This window comes from Chelon labrosus (genome assembly GCF_963514085.1).
Source record: "Chelon labrosus genome assembly, chromosome: 4".
Taxonomy (NCBI): domain Eukaryota; kingdom Metazoa; phylum Chordata; class Actinopteri; order Mugiliformes; family Mugilidae; genus Chelon; species Chelon labrosus.
This window is the reverse complement of record NC_140340.1, coordinates 21,249,079-21,266,346: the sequence shown is the minus strand read 5'-3', so window position 1 is coordinate 21,266,346 and position 17,268 is coordinate 21,249,079. Positions and strand designations below refer to the sequence as shown.

The 17,268-nt window shown below is 40.0% G+C and overlaps 2 protein-coding genes across 4 annotated transcripts in view; both read left to right on the top strand.

Annotated features, from left to right (window-relative positions):
• The window catches only part of arhgef3 (Rho guanine nucleotide exchange factor (GEF) 3), a 31,496-nt gene extending 17,769 nt beyond the window's left edge, over positions 1 to 13,727 (top strand). Inside the window, exons 4-12 of the mRNA XM_084542467.1 lie at positions 2,937 to 3,044; positions 4,460 to 4,708; positions 4,824 to 4,886; positions 4,966 to 5,062; positions 6,380 to 6,456; positions 6,571 to 6,828; positions 8,234 to 8,404; positions 9,204 to 9,393; positions 10,563 to 13,727. Coding sequence (XP_084398593.1) covers positions 2,937 to 3,044; positions 4,460 to 4,708; positions 4,824 to 4,886; positions 4,966 to 5,062; positions 6,380 to 6,456; positions 6,571 to 6,828; positions 8,234 to 8,404; positions 9,204 to 9,393; positions 10,563 to 11,215 — 1,866 coding nt within the window. The 3' untranslated portion in view covers positions 11,216 to 13,727. The remainder of the gene's footprint in view (positions 1 to 2,936; positions 3,045 to 4,459; positions 4,709 to 4,823; positions 4,887 to 4,965; positions 5,063 to 6,379; positions 6,457 to 6,570; positions 6,829 to 8,233; positions 8,405 to 9,203; positions 9,394 to 10,562) is intronic.
• Positions 13,728 to 14,676: 949 nt separating this feature from the next.
• tasora (transcription activation suppressor a) overlaps positions 14,677 to 17,268 on the top strand; it is a 35,832-nt gene continuing 33,240 nt past the window's right edge. For all 3 annotated transcript variants that reach the window (XM_084542448.1, XM_084542447.1, XM_084542449.1), the window contains exon 1: positions 14,677 to 15,108. In XM_084542448.1, the coding sequence (XP_084398574.1) occupies positions 14,838 to 15,108 (271 nt within the window). In that variant the 5' untranslated portion in view covers positions 14,677 to 14,837. The remainder of the gene's footprint in view (positions 15,109 to 17,268) is intronic.

Genomic DNA, 17,268 nt, shown 5'->3' with positions numbered 1-17,268 from the left:
GCAGATCAATCAGTACAAATGTGTGGGTCAATAGAGCTATATGACACAGAGGGATAAGCTATATCAGGCCAAGAATACTTGTTGGGAGGATGCCCAGATTATTGTTGGTGTTGGGCTCATTTTATGGGATTTGTTGACAATGAAAAATACATGAGTACAGGGACAGGGAACACAATGAAAATAGTGGGCACAGTGAAAAGAAAGGAAGGAAATACATCAGAGGGAGTGTGAGAGAGGCGGTGAGAGAGCATGAGTCCTCAACCAGAGTGAGTAGAAGTGGGATGAGTGAACGGCCATCAGACACAAAACAAAGGATTGAGAGATAAAGACGGGGGCAGGACTCTCTCTCTGGACTCCAAAGACATCACCAAACCACCAGGAGCACCAAACCTGATTCGGATACTCTGCCCTGGGCAATTCTCTGATGGCACCGGGTGTTTTCGGGGTTTTGCCAGAGCTGGACTGTGGAAATGCTGCAGGCTTGATCCAGATACTTAACTGCTATCGACCCGGTATTCAATCTGATACTACCGTCAGGGGCCGTCCAAACACTGGCACCAGATTCGTTCTGGATGCACTTCCACAGCAAGACTTTGATAGCGTCTCAACTGGTGTTTTGTTCTGATATATTTATGTTCTTTGATTCTAAAAGCAGAAGAAAAACTGGAAGCTTATTATTTTTTAACATTTTGAACATCCCTGGACATTACATCTTAACAACACTAAACTGGTTTTACCAGACTACCAGACTCTCTAGACTCTTTTTGTGGTATTTATTATTTTATCAGTACCACACAAAAACTTTTTTTTTAAAAACTCTCCCTGGACATTTCATCCTATTTCAAGACCTTCCTCCAGACATTCAGACCTTTGGGTTGATCAGTATGGTGTTGGGGCAGAGGCCCCTCATCCTGCTGGTACAGCAGTTTAACTTTGGATGCTCTGTGGAGCTCAGCAAACAGAAAAACAACATGGGGAAAGACGTGGAGGTAAGATGGAGGATTTGCTCTCTAGTACAGCCTGGTAATGTGGATTAATTAATATGAACAGGAATTATTTAGACTTAGACGTAGACTTTATTTGTCATTTAGATTTCCATCAAAATGAAATTTCGGTGCAATGGCTCAGAGTACAGCAGGGATAGTGAACAGAAACGGTATATAGAATTTACAGGAACGGTATATACAAAATAAAATAAATATACATATAAAAAACTTAAAAATGTAGATAAATATTATTGCACATTTGAATTGCAGGGTAATGGGAGTGGGTGGGTGAAGGGGGGGGGGGGGGGGGGGCTACTATTTATAATGCTTTAAGCAGTCTTATGGCATACGGGATGAAGCTTTTTTTGAACCTGGCTGTTCTGCTCTGTAGGCTGCAAAACCTCCTTCCAGAGGCCAGCAGTGAGAACAGTCCATGTTGGGGGTGTGAGGGTATTTAGGTGTAGTAATTTAATATGTATACTTTTCACACCATGAGTTCATGATAAACATAGTTTAGTACCGCTTAATTTTTTCTGATTTAATACTGTCTGATCTGGCAAACATAGCCAATGTAATCTGATCTAAACTGTTTAAATACAATGTGATGTGAACTAACATATTTCAATTTACTGTGACATTTTTATCTAATCTATATTTAATTGAATCTAATCTGTAATCTAATGTAATCTGTAATCTGATCCAATCTAAAGTGATGTAATGTAATGTAATGAAATGTAATGTAATCTGATCTAATCTCATTTAAATTAAAATAATATAATCAGTTTCAAATCTAATCTAATTTTATTTAATCTAAAATAATCCATTTCTATTCAAACTAATTGTTTTATCTCTCTCATTACTCAGATAATAGATTTAAACTGTCAGTGAGGAATATGATGATTTTAGCAGTGTTAAAGCCACTAAAGGAAAAGCCAAAAGAAAAAAAGAAAAAGTGGAATTATTGTTCCTTTAAGGAAAGTTTGGCCTCCTGTGGAGATGCATTGTCGTTTTATTCCTCTGACAAGAAATCAAAGTCACATTTTTGTGTTAGATGTCAGTAAAGACAAAAAGTTTGAAGGTAAGAGATGTGATTCAATCTGTCCTGACGGTGCAGAGGCTGAGAAAACACAGGCATAGAAAGAAAACATCTTCATCAGTCTCAACGTGTGCTACAAACGCTCTGTATAAAATAACCAGTGCAGTGAGCTCTGTCGGCCACCGTTTAAAGGTCAGCTGTGAACCTGCTGCAGTTCAATAACCAGGCTGTTGGTGACCAACTGCTCTGAATTGATCAGTGTCAGATTGAATCAGCTGAAACAACATCACACTCTGAAACCCATTACAACATGTCCGATGGAAACTTCTCACAGTAAAACAAATATACTGAGTATTTAAGGACAAAGGATCTTAATAAAGGAAAAGCAATGTCATCAGAAGTGACTTTTCATTCCATGTGATTTCACATATCTATCTATCTATCTATCTATCTATCTATCTATCTATCTATCTATCTATCTATCTATCTTTTATTGTTTAATAAGCAGCCATTCAACAACACACAGTCCCACAAACTATGTGACGCACATGGCTGTTTCAACATCATCTGAACATGAGAACAGTCATGAAGGAGGATTTAGAGCATGACCGTGACTGTTGATCAAACCTCAGAAAGGTGGTGGATCATCACTTGGAGGATGTGGTTTGTTGTACTGTTAGTAGTAAAATATATTTTAACGACTGCTTCCTGTCTTGTCACATTTATAGAACATTAGATAAGCCTTCTGCTGCTTCCTCTGTTCCTGTCCATTTCAAACGAATAACTGAAATAACAAAAACAAAAATAGTCCGAGCTGTCGTCTGCAGGTCTGTGTGTGGAGCCTCACAGCGGTCTCGTTTCCACATATAATAAATGGTCATTTTAAAACATGAGCACTCTGCTCTCTCTTCCAGGAGCCCAGCACCAAGCGCAGTAAGCCTGTATCCAGGGTGACGTCTCTGGTCAGCCTGCTGCCGCCCGTTAAGACCACACCGTTGAAGAGGATTGGTCAGACCCTGCAGGTGAACCACCAATCGGATCTCTCCTTAAGTCATTTAAGTCACTTAATGTGGACAGAGGGAGTCTTTAATTTTTACTCCAGTAAGGATATCTTCAATGTTATTGATACGGCCACTTTTTGTTTAGTTTTTTGTTTTGTTTGATTTGCGACTTTTGTGAATATTGAAGGCTGTGTTATTAATCAAAGTTTGGACATATGTTATGGTGCAAAGTCAAGCTCAAGGAGCATGGAGACCCATTAGTGGTGTGCAATACCGCTAGATTTGGTATCGATCCGATTCCAAATAAATACAGGGCTAGTGTCACCGATATCGATACCGATACCGATATCAATACTTTTGAATAATTACGGTGGATGCATTGTCAATCTGAATCAATACAATTCTGAATGTTCATGACATTTAAGTGTGATTTGCCTTTTGGATTATTAATCAGTTAAAATCCAGTACAGAATTTGGGCAAAGTAAATCACAATAAAAGTTTTTGTTCAGAAACAACACAAAATGATCCCTTGAGGACAAATAAATAAAGTAAAAACAAATTATTTTTCAGGCAGAGTGTTCAGAACCTGCAATACAATTATAAAACTAAATCTCTCCCTTCATTGCACTTCTTTCTGGATTTGGATGTACAAAAGTATCACTCCACAACAAATATTATAAATAATGTAAGGAAGTGTTTAGGAAGTACAATACAATACAAGAATAAGACAACATTTCTCCCCTTTAGTGCACTTTTTTCTTCTTTTCAGGGATCTGTCGGGGCCAGGGGGCTGGGGATTTTAAAAATTTCCATATGCTTATGCAAGTTTGTTATGTTACCACTGTATCTACAGCCTTTTTACAAACAGTTCAACTTGCTATCGTTTAACCAAACAGCCCTACTCTTTATCTCTGCTATTCTCCTGCTGGTAGCAGTGGGCGGTGTTTGGTCACCTGGCGTCGCGGAGTCACGTGACGCTACAACAAACACACGGGGGGGGGGGGGAGCAAAATGAGCCTGCTCTGCTCTGTGACAGCAGCGGCATTTAGACAGAGTCAGGTCGCCTCTTTGATGAAACGAGAGAAACTGAAACTTAAGTATCGATCTTATTACACTGGTATCGATCAATCTCGATACCAACGTTGGTATCGATATTATCGATATTTGGATTGATCCGCCCACCGCTAAGACCCATTCACAGAAAAAAAAAAAACTTCAAACCATCAGAAAACAAAATCGCGAATGTATTAATGTGCTCATCACATCGGTAAAGGTGGAGCTGATTTAATTACCGCCAAGTACTTGGTAAATTCTCTTGTGGTATTCCTGAAAAAAGTCCTGTGTTGCAGATAGTTAAAATAAAATGCAAAAAGGAAAATGACCTGAGATAAATATCGGTAGTATTTTCCTGTTTTAACAGTATGTGTGTTTGCAGCGCTCCATCAGTTTTCGGAACGAGAGTCGAGCAGAGAGAGTTGTTCCTCCTCCTTCCTCCTCGACAATGAAGACACGTGCTACCTCATCGACTGTCTCCAACCCATCATCCTCCACGACTGCCACACGGGTTTCCACGGCAACGGCTCTGGCCTCCAAGCGGCGTGACAGCAAGCTCTGGAGCGAGACGTTTGACGTCCGACTGGGGGCGACGCAACCTCTGAGCCCCAAGGAGATAAAACGACAAGAGGTGCCAATCTACCTGCTTCTGGACTTTGGATTTCTTTATTTGCAAACGTCTTTGCTGTTTTGCCCTCATTATGGTGCTCTCTGATAATCCTTTTAATTGCTCTCTTTCTCTGAAGGCTATATTCGAGTTGGCTCAGGGCGAGCAGGACTTGGTGGAGGATCTCAAGCTGGCCAAGAAGGTAAACAAACCCTCTGATGTTTCTCCTACGCTTATTCCAGTATGTTCAACGTTTCATGTCAGTATTTGTCCCGCTGTAGGCCTACCATGACCCGATGCTGAAGCTGTCTATCATGACCGAGCAGGAGCTGAACCAGATCTTTGGCACTCTGGACTCACTGATACCGCTGCATGAAGGTAGGAGCTGGAGTCTGATGGAAGTGCACAAGATGTGTGAGAGTTTACTGTAAAACTTCCTTTTGACTTAATGTGATGGCACTTTACTAAGTTTTATGTTAAGGTGACCAATCTTAGTTGCAATCAGCATGTCTGAAATTAATGCTGTCAGGTTAACCAGTGCTGTATAAGGTACAAACTCCCCAAATAGACTTCAAAGAACTACCAGCAACAAAGGGCACGACTTGGATGTCTATTAAAAAGACTGCACTTGAACACACCACAGAGACTACAGTCAACAACTGGCTGGTACGCACTCTGCACCTGAGAGGAAATAACTCTCCATACCAGCAGGTGGCAGTAGTCTGTATTCATCATTCAAAAATGGAAAAGAGGAAGAGCTAACCCTGATGTCACCAGACTTACTGGGTGTACCACTAAATTTGAATTTTATTATCAGGTTTTCAAAGAGAAAAAATACTCTGCTCCGATGTCAATACATCAACATCACATTAATAACTACATAACTACACGCAGATACGTTATTTAATGACACAATCACACACAGTGTACTCATTAACGCAATACAAATGAACAGACATCACTTATGGTGCTTTTGTCTTTTCAGGTGATCATTTATAATAGTGGTTGTGTTTTTTTTTTTCTCTGAATAAATAAGTTAAACTCCTCTTCCACAAATCACCCCTAACTGAGTAGGTGGTCTTTAATGTGACCCTGGACTTATGTTCACACTACTAAAGGAATGAGGTCAGATCTGATCTCAGACCACCTCCAAAAGTGGTCGGGTTGGATGTTAATTCATGGTCTGAATGGGGTCTTAGGTGAAGCCAGCAGCAGAGAACGACTGGCATACAAATGTGGACAGATACCTCCTGAGTCTTTCTGCAGATGTGATGCAGTTGATTTAATCATGCACTGTTTACAACTTTGTGTTCTCCATCAGGCAAAGATTATTGTAATCTAAAAACAATAATTTGGTTTTTAATGTGCTCATGGTTGGCCAAAGGTAAACTGATTTCAGTTCAGGAGAGACAGACAAACATTTAGCTGTAGGTTTGGAGTTAAACCTATTCATCAGGATTTGGTATTAAACTGAATCAAACTAAAAGCTTCAAAGCAGTCAAGTTTCTGTCAACATAAAACTGACCTGAATCATTCAGGAGAAGTTTTTCTCATCATGATTTAGCATAAAATGAAATCAGCATGATTAACAAAAACAGTTCCAATAATATCCAGCTGTACTGATGATCAGTTTGCACGTTCACTTCATGCACAGCAGCTTCTGCTAAAAGAGTTAACATCTAATTGTTTCCTCAGACTTGCTAAGTCGCCTCCGAGATGCCAGAAAACCTGACGGGTCCACAGAACATGTTGGACACATCTTGACTGACTGGGTGAGTAGTTTTCTGACCAGCTCAGATGTTATGTCCTGGCATGTTATTTATTCTAAAGTTCAGGAATCAACGACACTTTGCAGTAACCAGGCCCCTGTGTTTATGTCCCTGCAGCTGCCCTGTCTCTGCTCCTACACTCCATACTGCAGTAACCAGGTCAAAGCCAAGGCCTTGTTGGACCAGAAGAAGCAGGATCGACGGGTCCAGGACTTCTTGCAGCGCTGTCTCCAGTCGCCCTTTAGCAGGAAGCTGGACCTGTGGAACTTCCTGGACATCCCTCGCAGCCGGCTGGTGAAATACCCGCTGCTGCTCAGGGAGATATTGAAGCACACGGCAAACGACCACCCGGACCGGCAACACCTGGACGAGGCGGTGAGGAAAGCAAACAACACTGACATAGGAGGAAGAATTATTTGCATCATGATGCAAATGATAATCGTGAATCATTTGCATCAAGTTCAGAGGAGATGTGTGAATTTGCATAACTGACTAAAAACAATCTATTTCACTCTGCTAGTTCCAGAGGTGAAAATGCTGTTAATTTTCTCAGACACCCGACAGGTTCTCTCCGGGTACTCCGTCTTCCTCCCACTGTTTCTAAATTGGCCATAGGTGTGCATGTGAGTGTAAATGGTTGTCGGTCTCTCTGTGTTAGACTGGCGACCTGTCCAGGGTGTACCCCACCTCTCGCCCGATGTCAGCTGGGATAGGCTCCAGCCCCCCCGCGACCCCTCACAGGACAAGTGGTTACAGAAGAAGAAGATACTGTAGTGGGTTGTTTATTAGTATACCAGTATACTGTAGGCTTACAGATACAGATGGGTGTGGTGGGGTAAGCCCACTCAGAATAAAACAACAAAAGGAAGGGAGGGAACTGTATGTAAACGCAGCAGGGGTTTATATGTAGATGTTAAGATCAGGTCGAATTGCTGCAGAGACAAGCGGTAATGAGATTCAAGGTGTGGCATATAGTTGGCAATAACAAATGGGTATCATTTAGTATAGTTATGGTTTAGCCACTAAAACCAGCCTGTTGGGTAAGAAAATTTCATATTATCTAATAATCCATTCCACTCCGCACTCTCATGCTTCCTGGAGATTAAATGTCTTCCCCTTCTAAAACTCTAAAACTCTCCTTGTTTGGGCCTGTCAGGACATCTGTCTGTGAAGAGAATCTCAAGAGAACCTGGGCTGTCCAGCGAGGCAACGAGTTCTACAAAAGAATGGTTAAAGGAGAACAAAATTAATGTTTTGGAATGGCTAAGTCAAAGTCCTGACCTGATTCTGATATAAAAATATGGTGGAAGCACCTGTAGCAAGCAGTTCTTGTGAGGAAACCCACCAACATCTCTGAACTGAAGTTCTGTTCTGAGGAAGGATGCAACTCCTCCAAGTTGCTGTAGACGACTGATCAGCAGCTACCAGATTATTGTTGCTTCACAAGGGTGTCACACCAGTTACAAAAAAACAAGGGTTGACTTACTTTTACAACCCACAGATATGTACAAGTGATTAATTTTCTTGCACAACAAGTATATTCATTTGTCGACTGGGTTCTCTTTGTCCACTTTCCAGTCTTGTGTGAAAATCCGCTGATGTTTTGTGTCATTTTTGTGCAGAAATGTAGAAAAGCCTAAGCGGCACTGTACACAGAGTCTGAATCTCACTCCTTCCAGCTGGAAATTAAACGCTGGTAAAAGTCAGCAGATCAGTTAACTCGGTGGACCACATTCGCTAGGCTATACAATAAGGGTTAAACTGTGAGTCTCCTCTACAGATGCTAATGGTTCAGAGCGTGGTGGCAGACATCAACCGGCGGACAGGAGAGTCCGAGTGTCAGTACTACAAGGACCGGCTGTTGTATGCGGAGGACGGCCAGAGAGACGAGCTCATCGACCGGTCAAAGACCCTTAGCTGTCACGGAGAGCTGAAGAACAACAGAGGACTTGTTAGTACATTTTATACTGTTTTACAACCCCTACCCCTTAATTCATCCATTTAGGTTGAAGATCATGTGCACTTTGAAAGTGACACCACTTGTGTTTCAGATCACTAAAAAGATAAAAAGAACTGGTGATGACAGAGTTAGACCACAAGCAGCAGAGATTAAAGGATCAGTGTCACTCTGATCATTACATATGAAGCTATCAGTAGTAGCCAGTTAGCCTAGCTTAGCAAAAAGACTGAACACAGCTAACATGGTTCTGTCTGAAGGGAACTAAATGAACTGACATCGTTATAAATTAAATAAAACAAGATTATCATGGCATTCAGATTGTTAGCGTCTCAAGCACTAGCATGGTTAACAAGTCAGCCTCACAACTGGTTGGTATAAATTTCAGTGAGGTGCAAATAAGACACACATCTTGCGTTCATCTTTCACACTTACTGGCCACTTCATTAAGTACACCAGTGAAAACGTTCTAATATAAGAGACCTTAATGAAGGTTCTGCTATTCAGCATTACATTCAAGTAACTGAGAGAAGGAGGTCATGAATGAGGATTTAGAGTAGGACTGTTATATTAAAATGGATTCAATAGGGTTCCTAATGTTTTGTCAAGTGGGTGTACTGTTTAACAAATTATGAAGATTTTGCCTTAAATAATGTCTTTTGATTCTTAGTGATGTGATGTTGGGTACTTTAAAGCTCCATAACATAAAAATATAACATAAACTAAATAAAATAATTAATAAAACCCAGATTAGAAGATTCACCAAGTGTGTCTGTTCTACCTTTCTTTCCAGAAACTCCACGTGTTTCTGTTCCAGGACGTCCTGGTCATAACCAGATCTATGTCCCTGAACGACCAGCCAGTCAGCTACCAGCTATGCCGCCAACCTATCCCCATCCGTCAGCTGGACCTGGAGGACCTATTGGATGGAGAGATGAGAGTGGGCGGGTCCATCAGAGGGGCGTTCAGCAACAACGAGCGGAGTCAGTACTTTTAAAAACATTACCGTACCGTAATGCCACAGAAGAAAATGACATTTCTGATAATCGTCAGCGTCCAACTTTGAAAACTTTGAACATGTGGAGAGATGATACCAAGTTTGAAATAGGCGACTTCAAAACTTTTTTAACAGTTTAAGATACAACTTGGCCTGATACTTGTAATTAGAGGATGTCGTTCACATTAACCTGGGCGCTGTCCCATTTTTTTCTTCTTCTTCAATTTAATAGTACTCTCATACGGAAGAGTATTGCTGCCACACTGTAGAAAAAAAGAAGGCCCAATATTATGTAATTACATGAAAGTTTCTTGTTATAACATGATATTTTTCACGTTTTAACAAGATAAGTATCACGTTATTTCATGAAATTATCACGTTATTACATGAAATTATCACGTTATTTCATGATAATGATATTTTCATGTTATAACGTGAAAATATCATGTTATTTCAAGATAAAATATTATCACGTTATTACATGAAATTATCACGTTATTTCATGATAATGATATTTTCATGTTATAACGTGAAAATATGTTATTTCAAGATATATTTTCACGTTATAACGTGAAAATATCATTATCATGAAATAATGCGATAATTTAATGTAAAAACGTGAAAATATTTTATCTTGAAATAACATGATATTTTCACGTTATAACATGAAAATATCATTATCATGAAATAACGTGATAATTTCATGTAATAACGTGATACTTATCATGTTAAAACGTGAAAAATATCATGTTATAACAAGAAACTTTCATGTAATTACATAATATTGAGCCTTTTTTTTCTACAGTGTGGCAGCAATACGCTTCCGTACTCTCATGACCCATAATTGACCAGAAACTCCAGTCTCATGGTGTGAATGATGTAAAACATTGAAACCTGCATGACTAGTGTCTGTTAACGACCAAATCCTCACTGGAATTAGGAAACTATTTTGATCCTGTTTTCGTACCCCGATTAAAAAACAAACAAACATTAAAATCAGATTTTAAATCCTTAATATAGGACTATGGATGCATATGTACACTTTCTGTATGGAAATTGAGAACAGAATCTGTGTCTTTATGTTACAAAATATGAATAAGAAAGAAAGTTATTTACACAAACAACCAACCATGATCTCTCACTTTCTCCTCACAGCAAAAAACTTCTTCCGGGTATCGCACCGTAGCGGAGGACAGCTGCAGAGCCACTGCTTCCAGGCCAGCGACGCCTTCAACAAACAGCAGTGGATCAACTGCATCCGACAAGCCAAGGAAGCTGCAGCGTTGACTGGAGAGGGTCTGGGTGGACATGTAGCATCACTTGCTGAGACAGGTCTGAGTCTGTGCAGCGATTCAGGGCTTGGACATGAAAAGGGGACTTGGGGGGAGGTGGAGATGGGTCTGGGTCAGGGAGGAGAGAGAGGTCTGAATAGAGAGAAAGATCTCAGTTTGGGTAAAGAGGATGGGGTTTGTTTGACTCCAGAGATAATGACAGGTAGGGAGGTGAAGGTGGGTTTGGATGGAGAATCAGGGATGGAGAAGGAGATGGAAGCTGGGCAGGGTGGTGGAGGGCAGATCAGGGACAGACCAGGGGTTTCTCCGGATCAGAAGATGAATGAAGAGGGAGAGACTATCAGCAGAGGTGGTGCTGAAGCTCCCACTTCATTGCTCTCGTCTTCCAGTCAGGAGGAAGAGGTGGTGATGGAGGAAGAGGAGGAGCAGAGTGGTACTAAGGAGGAGGAGGTTGGCATGGACACCAGCGATGTTGACTCTCTGCTGTGCGAAGAGGAGCTGACCCACCGGTGCTGATCCTAGCTCCAAATAACAGCACTAGAACTGCAGCCGATCAGACTGAGGACTTTTTAAAGACCTATTACCAATGAGTTCTCATGATAGACATCAGACCACAGTCCTCTGGAGTAGCACCAATTTCATTAGGACCCTGCAGATGCTTTGCATCTAGAGTACAGGTGTAATTAAAGACCAGAGACATTTCAGAAACAAGATGTGCTTCCACTTTTTCCTAAACGTATTTCAGATTAATGTTATTTATTTCCCCATATGCAGGACACAAATGCAAAACACACACAAAGACACAAGGCTGAAAGAAATAATAAAGTTTAAGTTTAATATAGATTTTTACGATGATGGTAGCAAAAAGAGCTACAGAAAGAGGCAGGGTAATCCAAATAATCTAAAAAACAAAAAGGCGTTAATGCTCAGAGAACACAGGAACATATACACGGAACCACAAGGAAAAAACATCCAGGGAAAGAGCATGGGTAAATCCAGCCTGAACCAACAGACACACAAAGGACAAAGGTGAGACCAATTGGGGAGGAGCAACCAATCACAGAGGAGGGAATGTAGACAAAAACAGGAAGTACAACTACCTGAAAGACAAAAGTTAAGGAACCATTTCAAAATAAATCAGGAAACAAGGAAAACCAAACATGATATCAGAGAAAACCAACACCATGAAGGAACGACCCAGTCTGTATCTTGTCAGCATTTCTGTCAGTGCCCAGTCCTTTGTGTTAGATCATCTTCATGGATACTGGACTCAAACGTGGCATCGCTCAGTAGAAAGAGAACGGTAGCATCATTTTTGCAGTTGTAGCAGAAACGGGAACAGATCACTTCAGACTATAGATAAGAAAATTTAAATAAACTTCAGAGACTATAGTGATATACACTCACTTGCAAGTTCATTAGGAAAACTAGTGAATTCTTTCTAATATAACAGTCCTGCAGTAAATCCTCCTTCATGACTGATCTAAAGTTCAGTTGATGTTGAAACAGTATCAGAAAGATGGTAATTCAACTGGATGATTATTTTGAAGGATGTAGTTTGTCGTGCTGTTAAACTGGATTGAACTAAACACAGAAGTGTTTCTGTTGTTTAGTCTAGTCCACTGACTACAATGTAACAATAATAGGAACATGTGCTGGTACAAAACAGTACAATTCAATAGTACTACAAGCCACAACCTCCATAATGAAAATACAGTTGAATCAACAGCTCACCAAGTTATTTTAAACTAATGTACTATAGTACTATACTACCAGAACCTTCATGAAAACATGATTTAGAGCAGGATTGTTGCATTAGAATGTTTGGCAAGTGAGATGGGCTGAAACACACCTCCCCTCACTTTCCTGCAGCAAACAAAACACCTGCTGTGACGTCACAAAACGGACCGTATCTGCACGGTGCACGCTCTAGATATAGGGGTGTCTACACTGGTCATCCTGAAAAACTTTTTTCACAAAATGAACAGTCTGCATTAACTCAGTGATAATTCTGGGATTTCCCATCCAGCTCTGATCCAATCAGCCATAACATTATGACCATGCATGATTTTCTGGTTATCGTGCCACCCGTCAGTGAGAGGGATACATCAGGCAGCAAGTTGAACATTTTAGGAGGAAGTAGGACAAATGTTTAAATGGAAGGATTTGAGAGACTTTGACAAGGGACCAAACTGTGATGGCTAGATGACTGGGTCAGAGCATCTCCAGAACTACAGCTCTTGTGTGGTGTTCCTGGTCAATAGTGGCACAAGGAAGGAGAAGAAAGCAGAGACAGGGTTATGGATCAAGGCCAAGGATCATTAATGTGTGGTCCTATCCAACAGAGCTGGATTCTGGTTCTGACAGAAATGAGTCAAAACACATGATGTTCATGATGTTGTGGCTGTCTGGTGTATCTATACATTTTTCATATTCTGCTTTCTGTTTCACACGATTAGCAAGAATGATCTCAATCACTGTCAGTTTATCTTTTTAAACTTTTCTCTCCTGTTCCAGTTTAATTCTTTTTCTCGACGGTTGAAGGGTTAACTCAGTCTTTTCATCTACTCTAAAACTTTTTAAATCATTGGAAAATCACTGGAAAATGATCTCAATGGATTATCATGCTATATTTAATATCTGTACAGTTTTTACCATAGTGTTGTGTAGGTGTTATTACAAAGCAACTGCCAAGTAAAACATTCAGCGATTTGTCATGAAAATCTAAAAAGTCTTGAAGGAGAAGTCTGTTGTGCATGAACTGTATGTATGTAAAAAATGTATAGGAGGTATACAGATATGTATATGAACATAGGAACAAAGCCAAGAATGTCTAATTGTTGCTGTATGTGCTTACACACTTTAAATATGATTGCAGCATCAAGACAATCAAATCCACTGTAAACTTGATTAGACACAACAAATAGAGGAAAAACAAATTCCTGGACAAAACTCTTGACTATGTTGTGTAAAAATGAAAAGTTGATATTTAGCTGAGATATCAAGTAATGTGTGATTGTCCCCAAACCAAAGCATCAATAAACTATTTTCAAAGAAGTCACTGAATGGATGGTTATTGGTGAAATAAAAAAAAAATGGTGCCATGTCAAGATAAAATAAAAAGGTAACCCCAGTAAGCCTGGCATGTGGAATAATAGAAATTTATATTTTTTTATTTTAGAACAGCAACAAATTTGGAACATCTTGAACATTTCTTTTAGTTTGGTTGTATTTTTTTCCAAACAGGATCCTATTTATATATATGTTTTATTTTGTGTTTTGGTTGAAAAGGGTTAAGACAGTTTCTGTCATTGCTTTGGCAAAGATGGAGTAAAAAAAAAAAAAAAATGTTTGCGTCACTGAGTTAATATTGGTAAACTGATAAACATATATATACGTATATATATTATAGGGTATGATAGTCATCAAATTGCATTAGTGAAAACTGAGGACGACATATCACAGTAATTACAAAGTGAACCTCCTCAACATGCTGAATACCAGAACCATCATGGTGAGAAGATTTAGTGTGTGACTGATATATTCATTTTCAGTCATGTTCATCTTCAGTTAAATATTCCAGATAAAATTCTGCTTTATAGTTTGTGCTTCATTTAGATCCTTGGAAGCCTTGTTTAGCAATGTTTAGTGTTTTACAATTTGCTCTGTAACAACAAGCTGTGTTACTGTCTGAGTGGCCTCCACAGGATGTTACCACAACTTTTCATGAAGATAAGACTTGTTCACTGTTTTGTTTGATGCTATTTTTATTAGGTGTGTATTTACTTTTTTATCTCTTTGATTAACAATTTCTCATCGTTCCTCTTCTATATGTTCTATTTCTATTTGTATTCCTATTTCTATGACGTTCCTATGGAAACCAGATTAAAGCGGCAGCACACAAATCTCTCCTGAAGGTGGCGGTAGAATAGCACTTAATGAATATGCTGCAGTTAAATTTCAGTCAGTGAAGAAGATCTGATCTCCAGGAAACATGGCGCGTGTTGTGCGTTGGTCTGATTCCCTCCGCTGCGGGATCAGGGGGTGAACAGCGGTGTCATCGCGGGACTCGAGCAGAGAAACGGTGAGGAAGTGACGGTTGGGAAGAGAACTCGTCGGTTCGGTCCGCAGCTCGACAATGGACGACATCCCACAGCGAAGAGAGGCGGGTCGTCCGCGCAGGAGGAGGGAGACTGCTGCCGCGGAGCTCGGAGCTAACGCTAGCCTGCAAGATGTCGAGGTGCTCGAGCTGTACCCGGCCAGAGATCCTCAACCCGGGGCTGACAGACTGAGTGCGGTCGCGGGGAGGATGGAGAGGAGGAACTCGGCACCGCAAATGGTCCACCACCGGCACATGCCGATAGGGCCCCTCAAGTTCCCTATACCGAGAAAAACCAAGGAAAACCGAGGTAAATTGTCACACATTATTCATACTTTTAAGTTTGTGCTATAGTTGTATATCTTTATTTACAATTATTTATTTAATATTTTGATTTAGTTTAAATCTCATCCGTTGCTATCAAGTGAAGTTTTTGGGGGCAACTGAAAGGTTCCATTATCGGACAACTAAACGTCCGTTCTCGGACAGGTCCATTTTTGTGCTGTTTAGATGTGTTTGCTTAGTTTCACGAGACAGCGCTGCACATATCTACTACATAACGTGTTTCTTTATATCCATTGTTATCAATATGATCGATATTGTTCAATGGGATAACCCCCATACAAGCTGTGATGTGTTTCAAGTAGCGGCTAGCTCAAGTCAAGGCTGCTAATAGTTAGCGGTTAGCCATTTATTACGAACTTTATTACGAGAAATAACTAAATGGCGTTTATTTGTCACTGTCTGTCTAGTTGTAGATTGTTGTTGAGTGAAGGTAAATTTTCACGGACGTATATGTAGATATACATATATATATATAAATCAGCTTTTATTTTAGACGGTAGCTTCCCTTTAAACAACGGCTAGCTAGAGTAACCGCCTCCTTGTTTACATCTGAGATAGTTGTGCTGATTGCTCTTCTGGTTTGGAAACTGACACTGAAATGAGATTAAACTTTCCGTTAGGACACTATAATTAGGTTCCCCTTTTAATCAAATCCAGTACAGTTATAGATGTTTATGCTAAATGTGGTGTTCAGGTCCCAAGGTCTCAAATGAGAAGTCCGCACTTTATTTTCCTTTTCCTCCTCTAACTAAGCGTGCATGTTGTTTTATTCTTCAAGAGGTTGTGAGGCGCTTTATTGTCATTGTAGCTCACCAGACTGATCAGGCGTCCCATGAACCGAGGTTAAAGTTCAGGTTAAATTCCTTACTAGTGGTGAGAGAAGCAGCAAAAGCAGGTCACTAGTCTGGCTGTGTCCATGGCTGAGGTTCCCTCCAAACTGCTCCCCATGTACTCATCTGGATGGGTTAAATGCAGGGAACAAATTCTTTGTATGTGTGTCCATATACGATTTGATTCCAACCTTATGAAGCAGTCGCAATACAAAGTAAATTGAAACCGTGTTCATCATTTCTGAAATATGCTTCGTTTCATCATCATCATTTCATCATTGTATTTTCCAAAGCCTGAATGTTTCCTGATTATGAGTGTAATAGAGAAACAGTCATTTCCTTCCAGGCACTTAGAAACACACTGGTTGTGTCTATTTCTCACAAAAATATGTTATTTTTTTTTAAATATATTTTTTAATAACTGGAGGACCTTTTGTTAAATTTATATCATCAGTTGATTTGTCTGGACGTCCACAACACACCTCTGAGGAGTTTGAAGTTCCTCTGAGACCTTTTCACACTGAGGGGAAACAGCTGTTGCACATTGTTTGGTCTCCTGAGGATTCGCTGTTAAAAAGGCTGCATCACTTCTGCTTTAATTGAGGCAGACTAGCGACTCTTCTTGTGGGCTCCTTGTCCACCCATGAGACTGAAAGCAACATAAAAGACTGACAGCATTATTCACAACACAGAGTAAATTAGTAAAAAAGTGTTGTGTGACTTACTTTATTTACTTGTTTCTCAGAGTCATAGACACGGGTCCCCTCAAGGCTAAATGATGGAAAACACAAAACATGGAGCAATCTATCTAATGAATTTACGTGAATGAAAAGGTCCATCTTTTTACCTGTACCTGTAACTGTATGCGCTTTATCAATGCCAATATACAGACAGACATCCTTGAAAGAAACTGAATGTTTTAATTCAGGGCAGTTCAATAAGGTCGCATCCTAGAAATCTTCCCTGTCTTTTAGAAGAACTGAGTATTTGACAAAATACAATTGTTTTGGGATCCTTAATCATCTTAATACAATACCAACTGATTATATTTTGAACTGGTCTTAAATATATTTCTTCTTCCACGTCTCTCAAACTCAGAAAATTCTCCCTCCTTCTGTATCTTATACACCATCTACTAAGATGGGTTATCTCATTAAAGTTGCAATGATTTCAGTAAAAGTATCTGTGGATCAACATTTATAAGCTCCAACTCCAACTCGAGCCGCTCAGCTCCATTCAGCCTTGTTTGAAGTACGCAAAGAAACAAAAACACAGCTGATTAGCCAACAACTAGC